Here is a 14,473-nt window from a genome sequence, read left to right as displayed (position 1 = left end):
TAACAAAAGGAAATCTCATCAGGCAATCGTTTTAATTCACATAAATTTTACAGAAATTCAGGAAACATCCTTCATGATGTTCAGACGGGTTGGAATTCACCAATGTTTAAAACAAAAGCGATATAAAGTTCTTCAAACATTACAAGAGATGGATGGTGCAGAGTTCATCAATACATTGCTGAGAAATCAAGCAGAAGCATCAGTAGCTGCATCCATTTCTGCAAAGTTCTTCAACAAGTTCTTGGCCGAAGGCAACCCAGCAACCACATCATCTTCAATCTCACATTCATTTGTCCCCCTTAAAATCTTGAAATAACCATCCTGAACAGATAAAAAGAAGAAATTTTTATGGTTTTCGTGTTAGTAAAAGGAAATTGTTCATAAATATTACATACATCACCCCAGCCTCTATTCCACTGGTTAGCAAGTAGCTGCAGGAAAAAAAAAAAAAACATAAAGGCATAAAACACTCAGTCGGAATTGGATTTAATCTTGCAAAATTTAAGGAAATTAGAGTGATAAAACAGACCCAATAATCATCTCCTTCTTCGCTGGTTCCCCATCCGATTAGCTTAACAGCATGTCCACCCAAGACATCACCCGTGATGTGTCTATAGACACCTGATTTGTAGTGGGCAAAATCCTGTTTAAAAGAAAATAAAAACCAGATGACCAGATTGAGTATAGTTTAGGACTGATTATAATTAAGTAAGGATTCAACAATGGAGATTTCCTATCTGTTGTGATATGTGATCCCTTAAAACTATCAAACTGGACACACCGAAGTCATCATCATCAGCTTTATCCAACTTCTTAAGGTTAGGTTTACGAGCTCTATAAGATTCTCATTTAATTTGTGCTTTGTGTGCTACAATAGTGTTCATTAGTTTCCAAGCATATATTTATAATTCCTATACTAATCTTATTTTATATTACGTCGGCATTAATAATATCTATCTGCCTAGATTTAAAAATTTATATTACGTCGGCATTAATAATATCTATCTGCCCAGATTTAAAAGGAAAATTTTATAAGATGGTGGGGAGACCTACAATACTTTATGGTGCAAAAAGTTGGCCTATAGAAGAGAAACATAAAACTAAGTGTTGTGGAGATGAGAATGCCTAAGTGGATGAGTGGCTTTACACTTGGAGATAATGAGGAACGAATATATCCATGAATGGTTGGTGCAGCTCCAATGATAGACAATATCAGAGAGAGAGCCATCTTAGATGGTTTGGTCACATTAAACGTAAGGATCTAATAATCCTGTTAGGAGAGTGAATGTTTTTGAATTGACTTATATTAAGAAAGGTAGAAGTTGACCTAAAAATATATGGGCATGCTGTATAAAAAATGATCATAATTTATTAGAATTATATGAAAATGACACTCAATAGGACACAATGGAGAAAAATAATTCATGTAGCTTACTCCGCTTATTGGCATAAAGGCTGGTTGTTGTTGGCATTAATAATATTTATTAACTTTTAGGTATATCTTATATTAATTTTTGAACATTTAAATTTCAACATCTTATCGTAAGAAAACTATTTTTTACATATTTTATCTATTTTATATAAACCCATGACCATTACTTTTGTTAAGCATCTAATTTTTTTCCTTAAATTACCTTACACAAGCATTAAAAAAAATGTTCATTCTTTTTGGTAAATAGTAGTCTATTTATGATTTAATAACTCTACTTTTAAAAGCTAACGAGTTATTTCATCATTTACAAAATTATGTCTTAAACATGAATATATTATTTATGAAGGTCAACTCATCTGGGTTTGTGGAAGGTATTTCGATTTGCTGCAGTTTTTCTTTTCATTTGGTGTTCCTAGTAGCGTTAGGATTTGTGGAGAGAAGATCTACCTCTCGAACAGTAGATCAATGTTGTATCTTATTTGTTTTCGCTGGTGTTAGTTAAATCAATCCTCATTTGAGTTCCCTCACATCTCTATTGCAATTTATCTGCTGTTTGTTCGCTGTTTCTTTGTTCCGGGTGGTATCAATAACCTCAGTAAGTTTATTTTGCTTTTAACTTTCAATCCAATGTTATATCCTATTTTATTCCTAGTAATAACATCTAATAACATAAAATAGTTAATAAATTACTCCACATCTTTTTGAGTTTTTTAGATTTTCATTTGGTTTCTACAGTCATAATAGCAAATCACTGTCTACATTGCTTATGATCTGAAAACATCATAAGAAAATAATGAACTTTCCTAGATTCCAACATTAAGTTGGATATCCACCAAAATTCTCAATTATACTTTTTTTTTTCCATTAAATAAGATGTTTTGAACAATTCATAGAAGTCGTACCTCATAGACTGTGAATGCAACCTCTACAGGACCATTTTGATAAACCTCAGCCATAATAGAATGAACATTAGAGCTTATTCTATAGGCGTTGACACTGAAACGCTTGTTTTCTTCCCAAAGCAGGTTTTTCACATGACACTTCTTCTCACACACAGGAGTCGGATATCCAGGTTCGCATCCCGGATGAGCACAGCCAATCTGATCAAAGTATGGGTCGCACTGCATTTCATGAAAATGTCAGCTCGCATTGGAACTAAACAAATGTGTAGAGAAATAAATAACTACATGACTTCAAATAACAGATTAAAATTTTGTAATTCCGGACACTTGTAGTGAAAGTCATGACATAACCATAATCAGATTTTTGAATAGTTATTTATATTTGAATTGCCAGTTTGAGCCTTATTTATAACCAAAACTTGGTTAGATGAAGTATAGCAGGAGCTAATACAATCTTATGAAATCTATCCTCATCAAAATCACTATTTATAGCAGTCAAGTACAGTTGGACCGTTTTTGAAGCCTTTGCTACGTTGTAGAAAATGAAATAATCACTCTAGCATAATTTTTTAGAAGAGTTTGGAAATAGATTGTACATAAAGGAAATTTGGAGGTGGAATGACCAAGCACAAAAAATGGTTAAAAAAAAAAGTTTTTATAAATACAACAAAGATTTGTAATGATTAAGAAAGGCAGAAGCCTTGCAAGAGGAATAATGAGAAAAAAAATAATAAAGAAGTCAGTGATTAGTGTAATAAGGCATAAAGATGGAGAAAAATACAGAGACAAGATTCGAACATTCCGGTGGGATGCAAAAAATTTAAAAACTGAAAAAGACCATTCTTTGTTGAATCCAAGCAGCCATTTTGACAAAATGAGACAACTGCTTACCTCCTCAGTTACAACGCCATGTTGAACAAAGTAGCGCCAAGCAGATATAGGATATCCACCATCGCAACCATCCCCGCATAGAAACCCGCAACATGCTAAAAGGTCATTAGCAGAGAGAGATATATTCTGCAATGTCCAATCCAAATCATATTAGTTATAGGGGCATTTACATACATACCACCCAAATCCTATGTATTTCATTTTTTGCCAAGTTAAAATGGTGGCATTTTTAATGTAATATAAAAGATTTGGGCGGCATAACTGTAAACATCAAAGTTTAATTGTTAGCTAAGTAAATACATAAGAATTGAGTGGAATGTATGTAAATGCCCCTAGTTTATATCGTAGAGCACAACAAGATGATATAAGACAAATGCATCACTAACAACCAACAAATCTATTATTAACAAAGGTCTAACCAAGCCAAACTGAATGCAGAAGCGATCAGATAAAGCCTCCACAGCACCGAAAGCCCAACACGAACCACAATGCCCCTACAATCACATAATCGCTTCATTAGGATACTGTAACATTACCGTCGGCACCCGAACAACAGCTTCAAACAAGAGGAAAAACATACCTGATCTTTAAACCAAGTTGGTGACGCATAGAATTTGGCAATCAAGCAAGAAAAAAATGGTCAGTATGTTGTCTAAAAAGTATAGAGCCGAAATAGTCCCCTAAATGTTTACATGGGGCCATTTTAGTCCCAAATCCTATAAAAGTGCTAAATTAGTCCCCAACCTCTTTAAATAACAATACTCCGTAGTGATCATTTAAAAAAGTCTGGGGACTGAGCTGACACATTATAGACTGTGAGACTATAATTACCCCCTGCAAAAAATCAAGAGACAATTTTGAGAATTTTCTCGCTGCTTCAATAATAATGATAATGCCAAGAAAGAGAAATAGAAAACTACCGAGTATTCTCCCAATAGTGCTGCATTGAGACCAAGTCTTTCTAGCATCAAATTCTTTAGGCAACTTCAAAGTATTGGAATAAGTTTTCACAGGAATATTGTCTACGAAACTGCGAGGTGTCTTTTTTACGCCAAGAATGTATTTGAATTGGCTAACCTGCAGAAAAACCAAAACTTAGAATCTGGAAACTGATCTTGATCAACTTATTTCCAAATTTCCTATGATATTTCGATTAAGATGGTGAAGCTGAACTCACTGTGTAATTGGAGAAGCGAGAATTGATGGCAGCTTTCCATCCTGCAGCAGGGTTCCCGTTGACCGTTTCCACAATTGACTCCTACACATATGAATTAGAGAAATATTAACATGAGAAATGAGTATGGATATTGATAATTACTATAGAAATCAATGTGAGCATGGTGAGAACTCACCTTAAGTATCTTTGACTCGGAACCCACCTGAGGGAATGGTTTAACAGCTATCACCTGTGAAAATTGGATGGATCAGATATTGGGAATGCCAAGACAAACTAATTTTATTTGAAAGCAGCAATAAGCAAACCAAAAGCATCACCAATCCACAAACTCAAGATTTATTAAGACTATTTTTAATCCAGAGTTAAATATTGAAGACTATTTTTCTGAGAATTGGTGGTTTTAAGGGATTTATATGAGACTTATGATGCAATATGATTAGCTGGACAGGTTAATCAACATTTAGTCAAAACAACTAAAGAGTTTGCATGGTTTCTTTATTGTCGAATCAGACTAATTTGGGTGGCTTATACTATTTGAAATAATTTATCATATGCCAATTAGTTATTTATTTAATTAGCATAAAAATCAATTCATTTTTTTAGTAATTAATTAATAACTGAATTGTAAGTCATGGCTTAAATAGAATATGATTATGATAATCAGTACTTAATTAGTTTGCTTATGAATTATTTAAATTGAACTAATTAAAAGTATTAATCGGTTAAAAAATTACTTCATATACACGGCTTAAAATTAATCAATTTTTAGGATGTCAATTTAGTTCCATGAAGAATTAGTAGGAGTTAATTAGAATAACTAATGTTAATTAGAAAGAGTATATTTTATCAGTCGAATTTAGAATAATGAAAATTTAACCCTGCAAATTAAACGGAAAATATTAATTTACATAGTCATTTAATAATTACTTAATAATTATGATGTTAAGAGTTTAAAGGAGTCTAACTATGTTGATTGATATTTAATTCAAATTATTAGAAAACAATCCTAAATAAGATATTTAAACATAGAGTACTTAACTAAAATAATAAAGGAAGTAAATTAAGAATTAACTAATTATTAAAATATTAATTTACTTTAATAAGGCTTGAAGGGGGTTTTTAACTTGATTATGTAGTAACACAAAATACCACCACTCAAAATATTGTCGATTCACTCATCCCTACAGTGCTCCAATATTCGCACATTCTGCTTATAGTTCTTGACAGAATATCAAACATTTCTCCAACAGGTGCTTAAGCGCTTCAATGCTTAATCGTTTCAATTTATAGTAATTATGAGATCTTAGAAATTGCCCCAATTAAGGAACCAATTTCCTTGCCAATGGCCTTACATAGCCAAGAATCATTTACCAAACAAACATGATTTAAGATTGAGTCTCCCACAAAATAGCACTTCGTCCCGAACGACTTTGAGAGGTGACTCTCATAGCATTGTGTTTTCATGTACATATTTGTGTATTATTTGGTGCCATATAAACATGAACTTTCGCCAAGAATCATTTACCAAACAAACATGATTTAAGATCGAGTCTCCCACAAAACAGCACTTTGTCCCGAACGACTTTGAGAGGTGACTCCATAGCATTGTGTTTTCATGTGCATATTTGTGTATTATTTTGGTGCCATTTGTATAAACATGAACTTTCATCCATCAAGATATTGCTTGTTTTAGCCCAATAAGCCTCAAGAACTTGTCCTTTTTGTGCAACTTCTGAGTAAGAACACCTGTCTTAGGAGTGCTTCAATATGAGCATGCTTAACTATGAATTTACAAATGAAACTCCAAATGCTATAAATAAAATTTTAACTTCAGTTGTAATCGCAATTTTAGTTAGATCAACAAATGCTTAATTAGCTTCAAAGAATCAATTTGAACCAGTATTACTTGATCATTAATAGAAATTCAGACAGTAGTGTAAAACCTAAATAAACAAGTAGTGCGACTTGGCATCTAAGTGAAGTAGAAAATTTCTCTTAACTATCACTAAAAATCTGAAACATATGCTTTCGAACTCCCAAGAAGCAGGAGATGGTTCCCATGTCCTGCAAACACTGGTAAAAATTTCAACTTTTTATCCATCGAAGACGAGGGTTTCAGTTTGAAAATCATTTTTCTATAGAACATACTTTACATCAACCAAAAGAACCCTAAGAAGATTCTCAAAAGCTCGTCAACAAAAGATTCGATCTTTTAACTAGATGACTTACCAGCTCGGACGGAATCGCGGCGGCGAACAAGAGCAGCCAAAAAGCCGCAAGCTTTCGCGATTTTCCGGCCATCTCTTTCCTTTCGGCCCTCCCCCTTCCAAGCGACGACTTTCGAAGGCCGAAAGAAAGACGTTAAGATCAATTGGGGAGGAAAGCTGAAATTTTTATTGGCCTAAAGAAGAACGTGAATGGGGTAGCGGACGGAATTCTCGCGCGACACGATACTAGCATGTGAATCTTGAGCTGAGATAAAGGTGGATCAGCTGCTCTTCGCAAACACCGCGGTGCTCGTTTTATATTTGTTTACTAATTTATTTTGGCATTTTATGCTTTATCTCTCCCCCATGTATCTTGTATCGGAGAAACTATTCCATATATATCATGCGGTCTTCGATCTCTCGTTGATCATCACAATTAATTTTTTTTAAAAAAAAATTAAAAAATGGAGCCCACTAAAATATATTTTCATGGTGATCGACCGTAGAGATCGGACACCTCGACCGTAGAGATCGGACACCGCATGTCAAATGAAATAATTTTTCCTTGTTGTATGGACTATTTTTTATTTATAAATGGCAATATAATGATACTAATTTATTTTGGCATTTTATGCTTTATCTCTCCCCCATGTATATATATCATGCGGTCAATGATCTCTGTCAATGATCTCTATCGTTGATCATCATAATTAATTTAAAAAAAAAAAAAAAAATTAAAAGTGGGGCCCACCCAAATATATTTTCATGGTGATCGACCGTAGAGATCGGACACCGCATGTATGATATGAAATAATTTTTCCTTGTTGTATGGATAATTTTTTATTTATAAATGGCAATATAACGAGCATATAATATGAAAAATAAAAATTGATGATATAATATCTATACTAACAAAGTAATCAATGATATCTTATAATTACAAATTAGAGTGATCCTGCAACAATAAAAGAGTGTCAAATGTCCAAACAATATATATTGCAACTATCTTTGTGAATATAAACATTACATTGTAATCATTTGCTTTTATGTAAACAAAATTGTTTAAACCTGATGGCATTGAATATGCAAATGTAGGTGTTATATATATATTAAGAATGACTAAAGATTATTATACGAGCCCCCAATCAACTTCATGTGTCTAATCATTCGATCCCGCACTGCAAGACACATGCACTCGGACAGACTCAAACCCGTGTGTGTGTGTATATCCTGACATGAAAGAAGGTGATCGATTTTTTAAATATAATCACATTGAATTGAATTAACATAAATTTCGATTAAGTTGTTATAAGTTAGGCAAATGTCAACACTTATTTTCATAATTTGATGTGTCGTGGCATCATTTTAAGGAGATGATGATTTAAATTATTAGTTGCGTATTTAAATGAACTACTGCTTATTAAAATATTTATAAGCGAAAAGTTTTTTTTCTTAACTTCATGGTCAAAAGATAATTTTGCTTCTAATTTCTTCTCATGGTAGCGCTCCGTCAAATCCGTACTAACAATCATTGGACCTTACATTACTACACGCCTCTCAAAACCTACGTATTTATATATAACGCCTTAAAATTACTTCTTTTTTCAAATATGTCACTCAAATCTTTTGTGTATGTACCTAATGGATTAGTGCCGGACATGCATCCCAAGATGAGCTTCAATGAGAACAAATAAGGGTATCTATAGGATGACCGAATGATAGTAGTCGACCAATCAGAAACTAGTCGAGTAGCTAACCAGAGGCTGATCAACCCAGATGCCGAGTGACTCAAGGATTGCTCAGATAGGGATCCAGTGAGTGGAAAGTGATTCGTTAGAGTCCCCATCAATCGAATGTCACAAAGTCGATTGAAAGGGAGTCGACAAATAAAAGAGGATCAGAAGTGTAATTATCATTTCATAATATTTCTAGTCCCCTATAAATAGAGGGACATTAAATTTGTTATGAGTTACCGAAACCATATACGAAAAAAAACCTCATCTCTCACATCTCTTTATATGTTTCTCTCTCATTCTCACACTCAATTCTTTGGGTGTGATTCATAAAGAAATCTAGATTCAATCTTATCACATAAAAATACTAGCATTTTAACTTTTAAAAAGTGAAATATATCATTTCATGCATACATAAAGTGTCTTGTATGTAACAATTGAAGTTAAGATATTAAATATGTAAATACACAGATGTTGACGGATATGTATGTGAGTTATATGCAAAGCACTTGAAATATTACTATTTATAAAACTTGCAGCTAAATGATGATTTTATTGAAATACCGAACCGATGTATTTATGAGTCTCATGATAAAATAATTGAGAATTTTATAATAAAAGTAAAAATTATGAGTTGGGTTTTAATCGTGATTTTTGATATTTGATTGAGAATTTAAAAAAATGGATGAAAGCTGGGTACTAGATTTGTAAATAGCAATGTTTTGAGTGTTATAGATGCAATTGCCCCCATGTAAATTTGCCTTATATATATTGTTGTTAAATTCTTAGGTTCAATGTGTTTTGAGTTTAAGGGTTTGCGTTTGGAGAATTTTGATAGAAGTTGCAAGCTTTGCGTGCACACATTTGTATTCTGTCTTATCATGCCTCCAAGTCAACAAACTTTATATATACTACGTGTTAATTTTAATAAAATAAATATGTTGTAAATATAGATGTGTATACTTTATGTACGCCGTGACTCTTTGGTTGATATCTGCAAAATCAGTTCTGATATACCACTGACAAATTTTCATCATCCGGCACGATTCTCGAGGCATGACACGAATCTCGAGACGATATTTTAAGCATGAAACATTTATATCTTGATAAAAATTCATGCAGAGCTCAAATTTCAGCAAACTTATAGTCAAAAAGACCGGCTTGATGAGAGAGACTTAATGATGTGAAAACTAGCCCAATCCGAGTCAAATCAAGCCCAGATCAAATCATTGAACCACACATAGATAATTTTCGGACACATTTGGAAAATCAAAGGGTTGTCGAATATGACAAGTTTATACTCGAATCGAGTGGCTCGACAAGACGAATCCAACGAGCCCAAGATCACTCAATTCTGACATCATTAATGCATTCAAATGTCCAGTAAACGACCTATGATCGAGGGGAAGCTCTCCGGATCGTCCGATCAAAATAATTTATATTACTGCATTAATTGTACTCAAAACACTATAAATAGAGTCTCATCCCTCTCATGAGGGAGGGTTGAAGTCTGGAGAGAGAGTCTGAGACCTTGAGGGGAAGCTACAGTTCAGCATCACCGTCGATCATTGTCAAACACCGTCGACCTCCGTCGTCGACCACCGCAAATCGCAGTAGGCCATCGCAGACCGCCGAAAACCATCACCTATTGTCATCGACCTCCGCCAACCATCATCGATCACCACCAACTAAATGCTATCAGTCAACGTCGTAATCTGAAAAATATAGTTATCTTTTCCCTTCTATGAGATTAGAGATTTCTTTAATCATCAATCAATAGTGAATTTTCGCAACTGGGTCAGACCCAGTGTTTTTTCCCTTTACGAGCTTTCCACGTAAAAAACTTCTGGAGTAGTCATTGTTTTTTTCCTTTTCATCTGAGTGTGTGTAGATTTCTCGTACAACGCTAAGACGATAATTCGTTACTCTATCGCCGAGAATTTTCTGGCATGCTTCAAGTTCTAACTCCCCTAGGGTCACAGGTTTGAGCCCGCCTGAGTGCATCTGTCCTGCAGCCCGGGATAAGTGGTTAGGCATATGAGGGTGGTTGAGGGCTCATATCATAGTCTCCGGCCATTCTTTTCACAAGAAAAAAAAAGTTTGTATCCAACACGTTTAAACATAAAAAAAAAGGAAAACTTACACATCTCTCAATTCTTAGGTATTTACATATATTACATCTATACCTTTTTTTTCCTAACATCTAAACTTCAATTTTCACATGCATTTTATCTTACTGTGCATGAAAAAGTATATTTAGCTTTTTAAAAGTTAAAATGACGGCATTTTTTTATGTTATATGAAATATTTGGGTGATATAAATATAAAATATAAAATTTAGGTGTTAGATATGTAAATATATAGGAAATGGGTGGTACATATGTAAAAGCCCAAATTTACATACATAGCACACAATTCTTACGTAGTTACGCATCTCACCCTTAAACTTTCATATCTACGTACATAGATCATTGGTGTTTTAAACCTATAACGTGAAAACTATATTTTACTTTCAAAAAGTGGCAATAACGCAATTTGTGATGTGGTATTAAGAAAATAAGTGATATATGTGTGTAAATATGAAAGCTTAGGTGTGAGATATGTAAATACAAAAAAGTTTCGTGTCGTTTATGTAAATGCCCCTATATACAATACATGATTAACCAATAGTTAAAATGCTCAAAAGTTGCTAAGCATAATAGAAGCAATAATACAAGAGAATATTCACTTTCAATAAAATAAACCAACCTTACAAGTATGACACGACACAAGTGAGGTACAATATAAATGATTTTAGAGTGTAAAAACAAAGAAAAATTGCTAAAAGTATTACCCGAATCTTGTGGGTCCTGCTTTGTTTGATAAGGAAATTATGACCACACGGTTTGTGGCTTTCGAAAGAAACTGTGAACACACAGATTGAAGGTTTTGACCATTAAATCAGGCTTATAATAGCAAATTAGATTGCAATATGTGTTATTATTTTATTAGATTTATTTTAATTATTTTCTTTAAAGTGGTATTGCTAAAACTATAAATACCACTCTTCTATGTTGTGTAAGATTCTGTCCACTTATAGTCTCTTATTTGATATATTGAATTCTCCTCATTTGCTTGTAGTTTTTCCCATATAGAGTTTTCCACAAGAAATCCGAGTGTTCTCTTTTTGCTTATTTCATTATTTGTTGCATTGATTTACTATTAAGTTATAACAAGTAGTGTTCGATCTAGACTTTTTTTCGGCGATGACAACATTCAAGTATGACATCCTACTTTTAGATCACAACACAAGATTTTCTCTTTGACAAGTTAAGACACTAGAAGTCTTAGCACAGATGGATCTAAACGATGCGCTACTTGGGTTCAAAAAGATGCCCTCATCATGAACGTTAGAAGAGAAACAACGTAAACATCGAAATGTGATTTTTCAAATTCATCTTCATATATAAAATCAGATTCTATATAAAATTTTTAAGGAGAAGACTGCCACTGTTTTATGGCTCGAATTAGAGCAATTATGCATGACAAAAAGTCTTGACTAGTAAGTTGCACTTAAAATAGCGTTTATACTCTCATAAAATGACAGAAGTTACATCTGTTATAGATCGCTTAATTGTCTTTAAGGAAATTGTCTCTGATTTGAAAGTAATTGAAGTTAAATATGACAAAGAAGATTTGACACTATTTTTATTATGCTCACTGCCTTCATCATATACGACGTTTAGAGATACCATCTTATATGAGCGAGAGATACTTACTCTGTTCAAAGTATATGATTCTTTACTTTCTAAGGAGAAGATGAAATAACTTGTGGATGAACCTATTGCTCAAGGAGAAGGCCTTGTAGTTTGAGGTAGAAGTCAAGAGAGGAGTTCTGATGATGCTGATACAAAAAGTAGATCAAAATCTAAAAATAAAGATAAGACATGCAATTACTGTAAGAAAAAATGGACACATCAAATTTGAATGTTACAAATTGCAGAATAAAAATAAGAAACAACTTTAGATTGGAAGGACAAACAATCAGATCATTATGGTTAAGCTAGCATTGTTGAAGAAGTTACAAATGATGGCGAACTCCTAGTTATCTCCGATGGAGAATCTTGTAATGATTGGTTCTTGATTCAACTTGCACATTTCATATGTGTCGCAATAGGGATTGGTTTTCAACATATGAAACAGTGTCAAACAACATCAACCACATAACTACGGGAGATAGTTTTACAATTGTTCATGTAGAATCACAAAAAATTGTGCCTATTTTTGGTGGGTAGATGAGCGGGAAGATTCCACCACCGAGAGTGATCGGGCGTGGAGAGTATCGTTGAAGAACGGTTTATCTCATGACATATGTCTTCTACATTTTAAAAATAATGTTATCATATTATTAATTGTTATTTTAATAGTTTTTTTTCTTAATTTTGACAGTCATGCTATTTACTGTTTAGTGAGGTGTTTATCTTTATTCGGCGATGACAACATTCAAGTATGACATCCCACTTTTAGATCACAACATAAGATTTTCTCTTTGACAGGTTAAGACACTAGAAGTCTTAGCACAGATGGATCTAAACAATGCGCTACTTGGGTTCAAAAAAATGCCCTCATCATGGGCGTTAAAAGAGAAACAACGTAAAGATTGAATTACGATTTTTCAAATTCATCTTCATCTATAAAATCAGATTCTATATAAAGTTTTGAAGGAGAAGACTGCCACTGTGTTATGGTTCAAATTAAAGCAATTGTCATGACAAAAAGTCTAACCAGTAAGTTGCCCTTAAAATAGCGTTTATACTCTCATAAAATGACAGAAGTTACATCTGTTATAGATCACTTAATTGTCTTTAAGGAAATTGTCTCTGATTTGGAAATAATCGAAGTTAAATATGACAAAGAAGATTTGACACTATTTTTATTATGTCCACTGCTTTCATCATATACAATGTTTAGAGATAGCATCTTATATGAGCGAGAGATACTTACTCTATTCAAAGTATATGATTCTTTACTTTCTAAGGAGAAGTTGAAATAACTTGTGGATGAACTTATTGCTCAAGGAGAAGGCCCTGTAGTACGAGGTAGAAGTCAAGAGAGGAGTTTTGATGTTTATACAAAGAGTAGATCAAAATCTAAAAATAAAGATAAGACATGCAATTACTGTAAGAAAAAAATGGGCACATCAAATTTGAATGTTACAAATTGCAAAATAAAAATAAGAAAACAACTTCAGATCGGAAGGACAGACAATCAGATCACTATGGTGAAGTTAGCATTGTTGAAGAAGTTACAAATGATGGTGAACTCCGAGTTATCTCCGATGGATAATCTTATAATGATTGGGTTCTTGATTCAGCTTGCACATTTCATATGTGTTGCAATAAGGATTGGTTTTCAACATATGAAACAGTATCAAACAACATCAACCACATAACTACGGGAGATAGTTTTACAATTGCTCATGGAGAATCACATAAAACTGTCTATTTTTTATGGGTAGATGTGCGGGAAGATTCCACCACTGAGAGTGATTGGGCGTGGAGAGTTTTCCTGAAGAACGGTTTATCTCGTGGCATGTCTTCTCCATTTTTAAAATAATATTATCATATTATTATTTTAATAATTTTTTTCTTAATTTTTGATAGTCATGCTAGTTGTTGTTTAGTGATGTGTTTATTTTTTTTTTTGTAATGTTCTGCATTAAATATTTACACTCAAGTATGAAATGTAGTGGTATGGACATTTTTGTTTCAAAAAATATTACTATACAAGGGTAGAATGATCATTTGTCCAGAAACAGCTGCAACACAAATATTTTCAAACTGCAAAAAATAAATATAGCTAGCTTATCCATGGCAACTTCTGCTTCGCAACAACTTTTTATTAAACTACAGTTGCCTCAAACATACCCAAAATCAACAAACTTTATACATATGACATGTTAATTTTAATTAAAAAAATATGTTGTAAATAGGTTAAGCATACATAAATATATGAGATTATTTAGCTTTTTCTGAGCTTTCATTTCCCTAGATTTTCACAATTTAGCTAAATTTTTTTTTTGAAGATGGATGAAAAGATTTGTTTGTCTATCTTATATGTGCTAATTCTACCTACATAAAACCGAACCTGGG

The 14,473-nt window shown here is 33.1% G+C and overlaps 1 protein-coding gene across 1 annotated transcript; it reads right to left on the bottom strand.

Annotated features, from left to right (window-relative positions):
• LOC110035962 (cathepsin B-like) lies at nt 1-6,940 on the bottom strand. Its single transcript, XM_020740303.1, has 11 exons — nt 6,632-6,940; nt 4,578-4,631; nt 4,403-4,483; nt 4,146-4,302; nt 3,806-3,810; nt 3,645-3,719; nt 3,226-3,351; nt 2,335-2,553; nt 530-643; nt 396-431; nt 1-321 (listed from the first exon to the last, which is right to left on the bottom strand). The coding sequence occupies exons 1-11, from the start codon at nt 6,701-6,703 to the stop codon at nt 187-189; spliced, it is 1,074 nt and encodes a 357-aa protein (XP_020595962.1). The 5' UTR covers nt 6,704-6,940; the 3' UTR covers nt 1-186.
• Nucleotides 6,941-14,473: the final 7,533 nt, after the last annotated feature.

Source organism: Phalaenopsis equestris, unplaced genomic scaffold (assembly GCF_001263595.1).
Source record: "Phalaenopsis equestris unplaced genomic scaffold, ASM126359v1 Scaffold000002, whole genome shotgun sequence".
NCBI classification, from domain to species: Eukaryota; Viridiplantae; Streptophyta; class Magnoliopsida; order Asparagales; family Orchidaceae; genus Phalaenopsis; species Phalaenopsis equestris.
The sequence above is the reverse complement of the archived record's forward strand: the minus strand, read 5'-3'. Positions and strand labels throughout refer to the sequence as shown.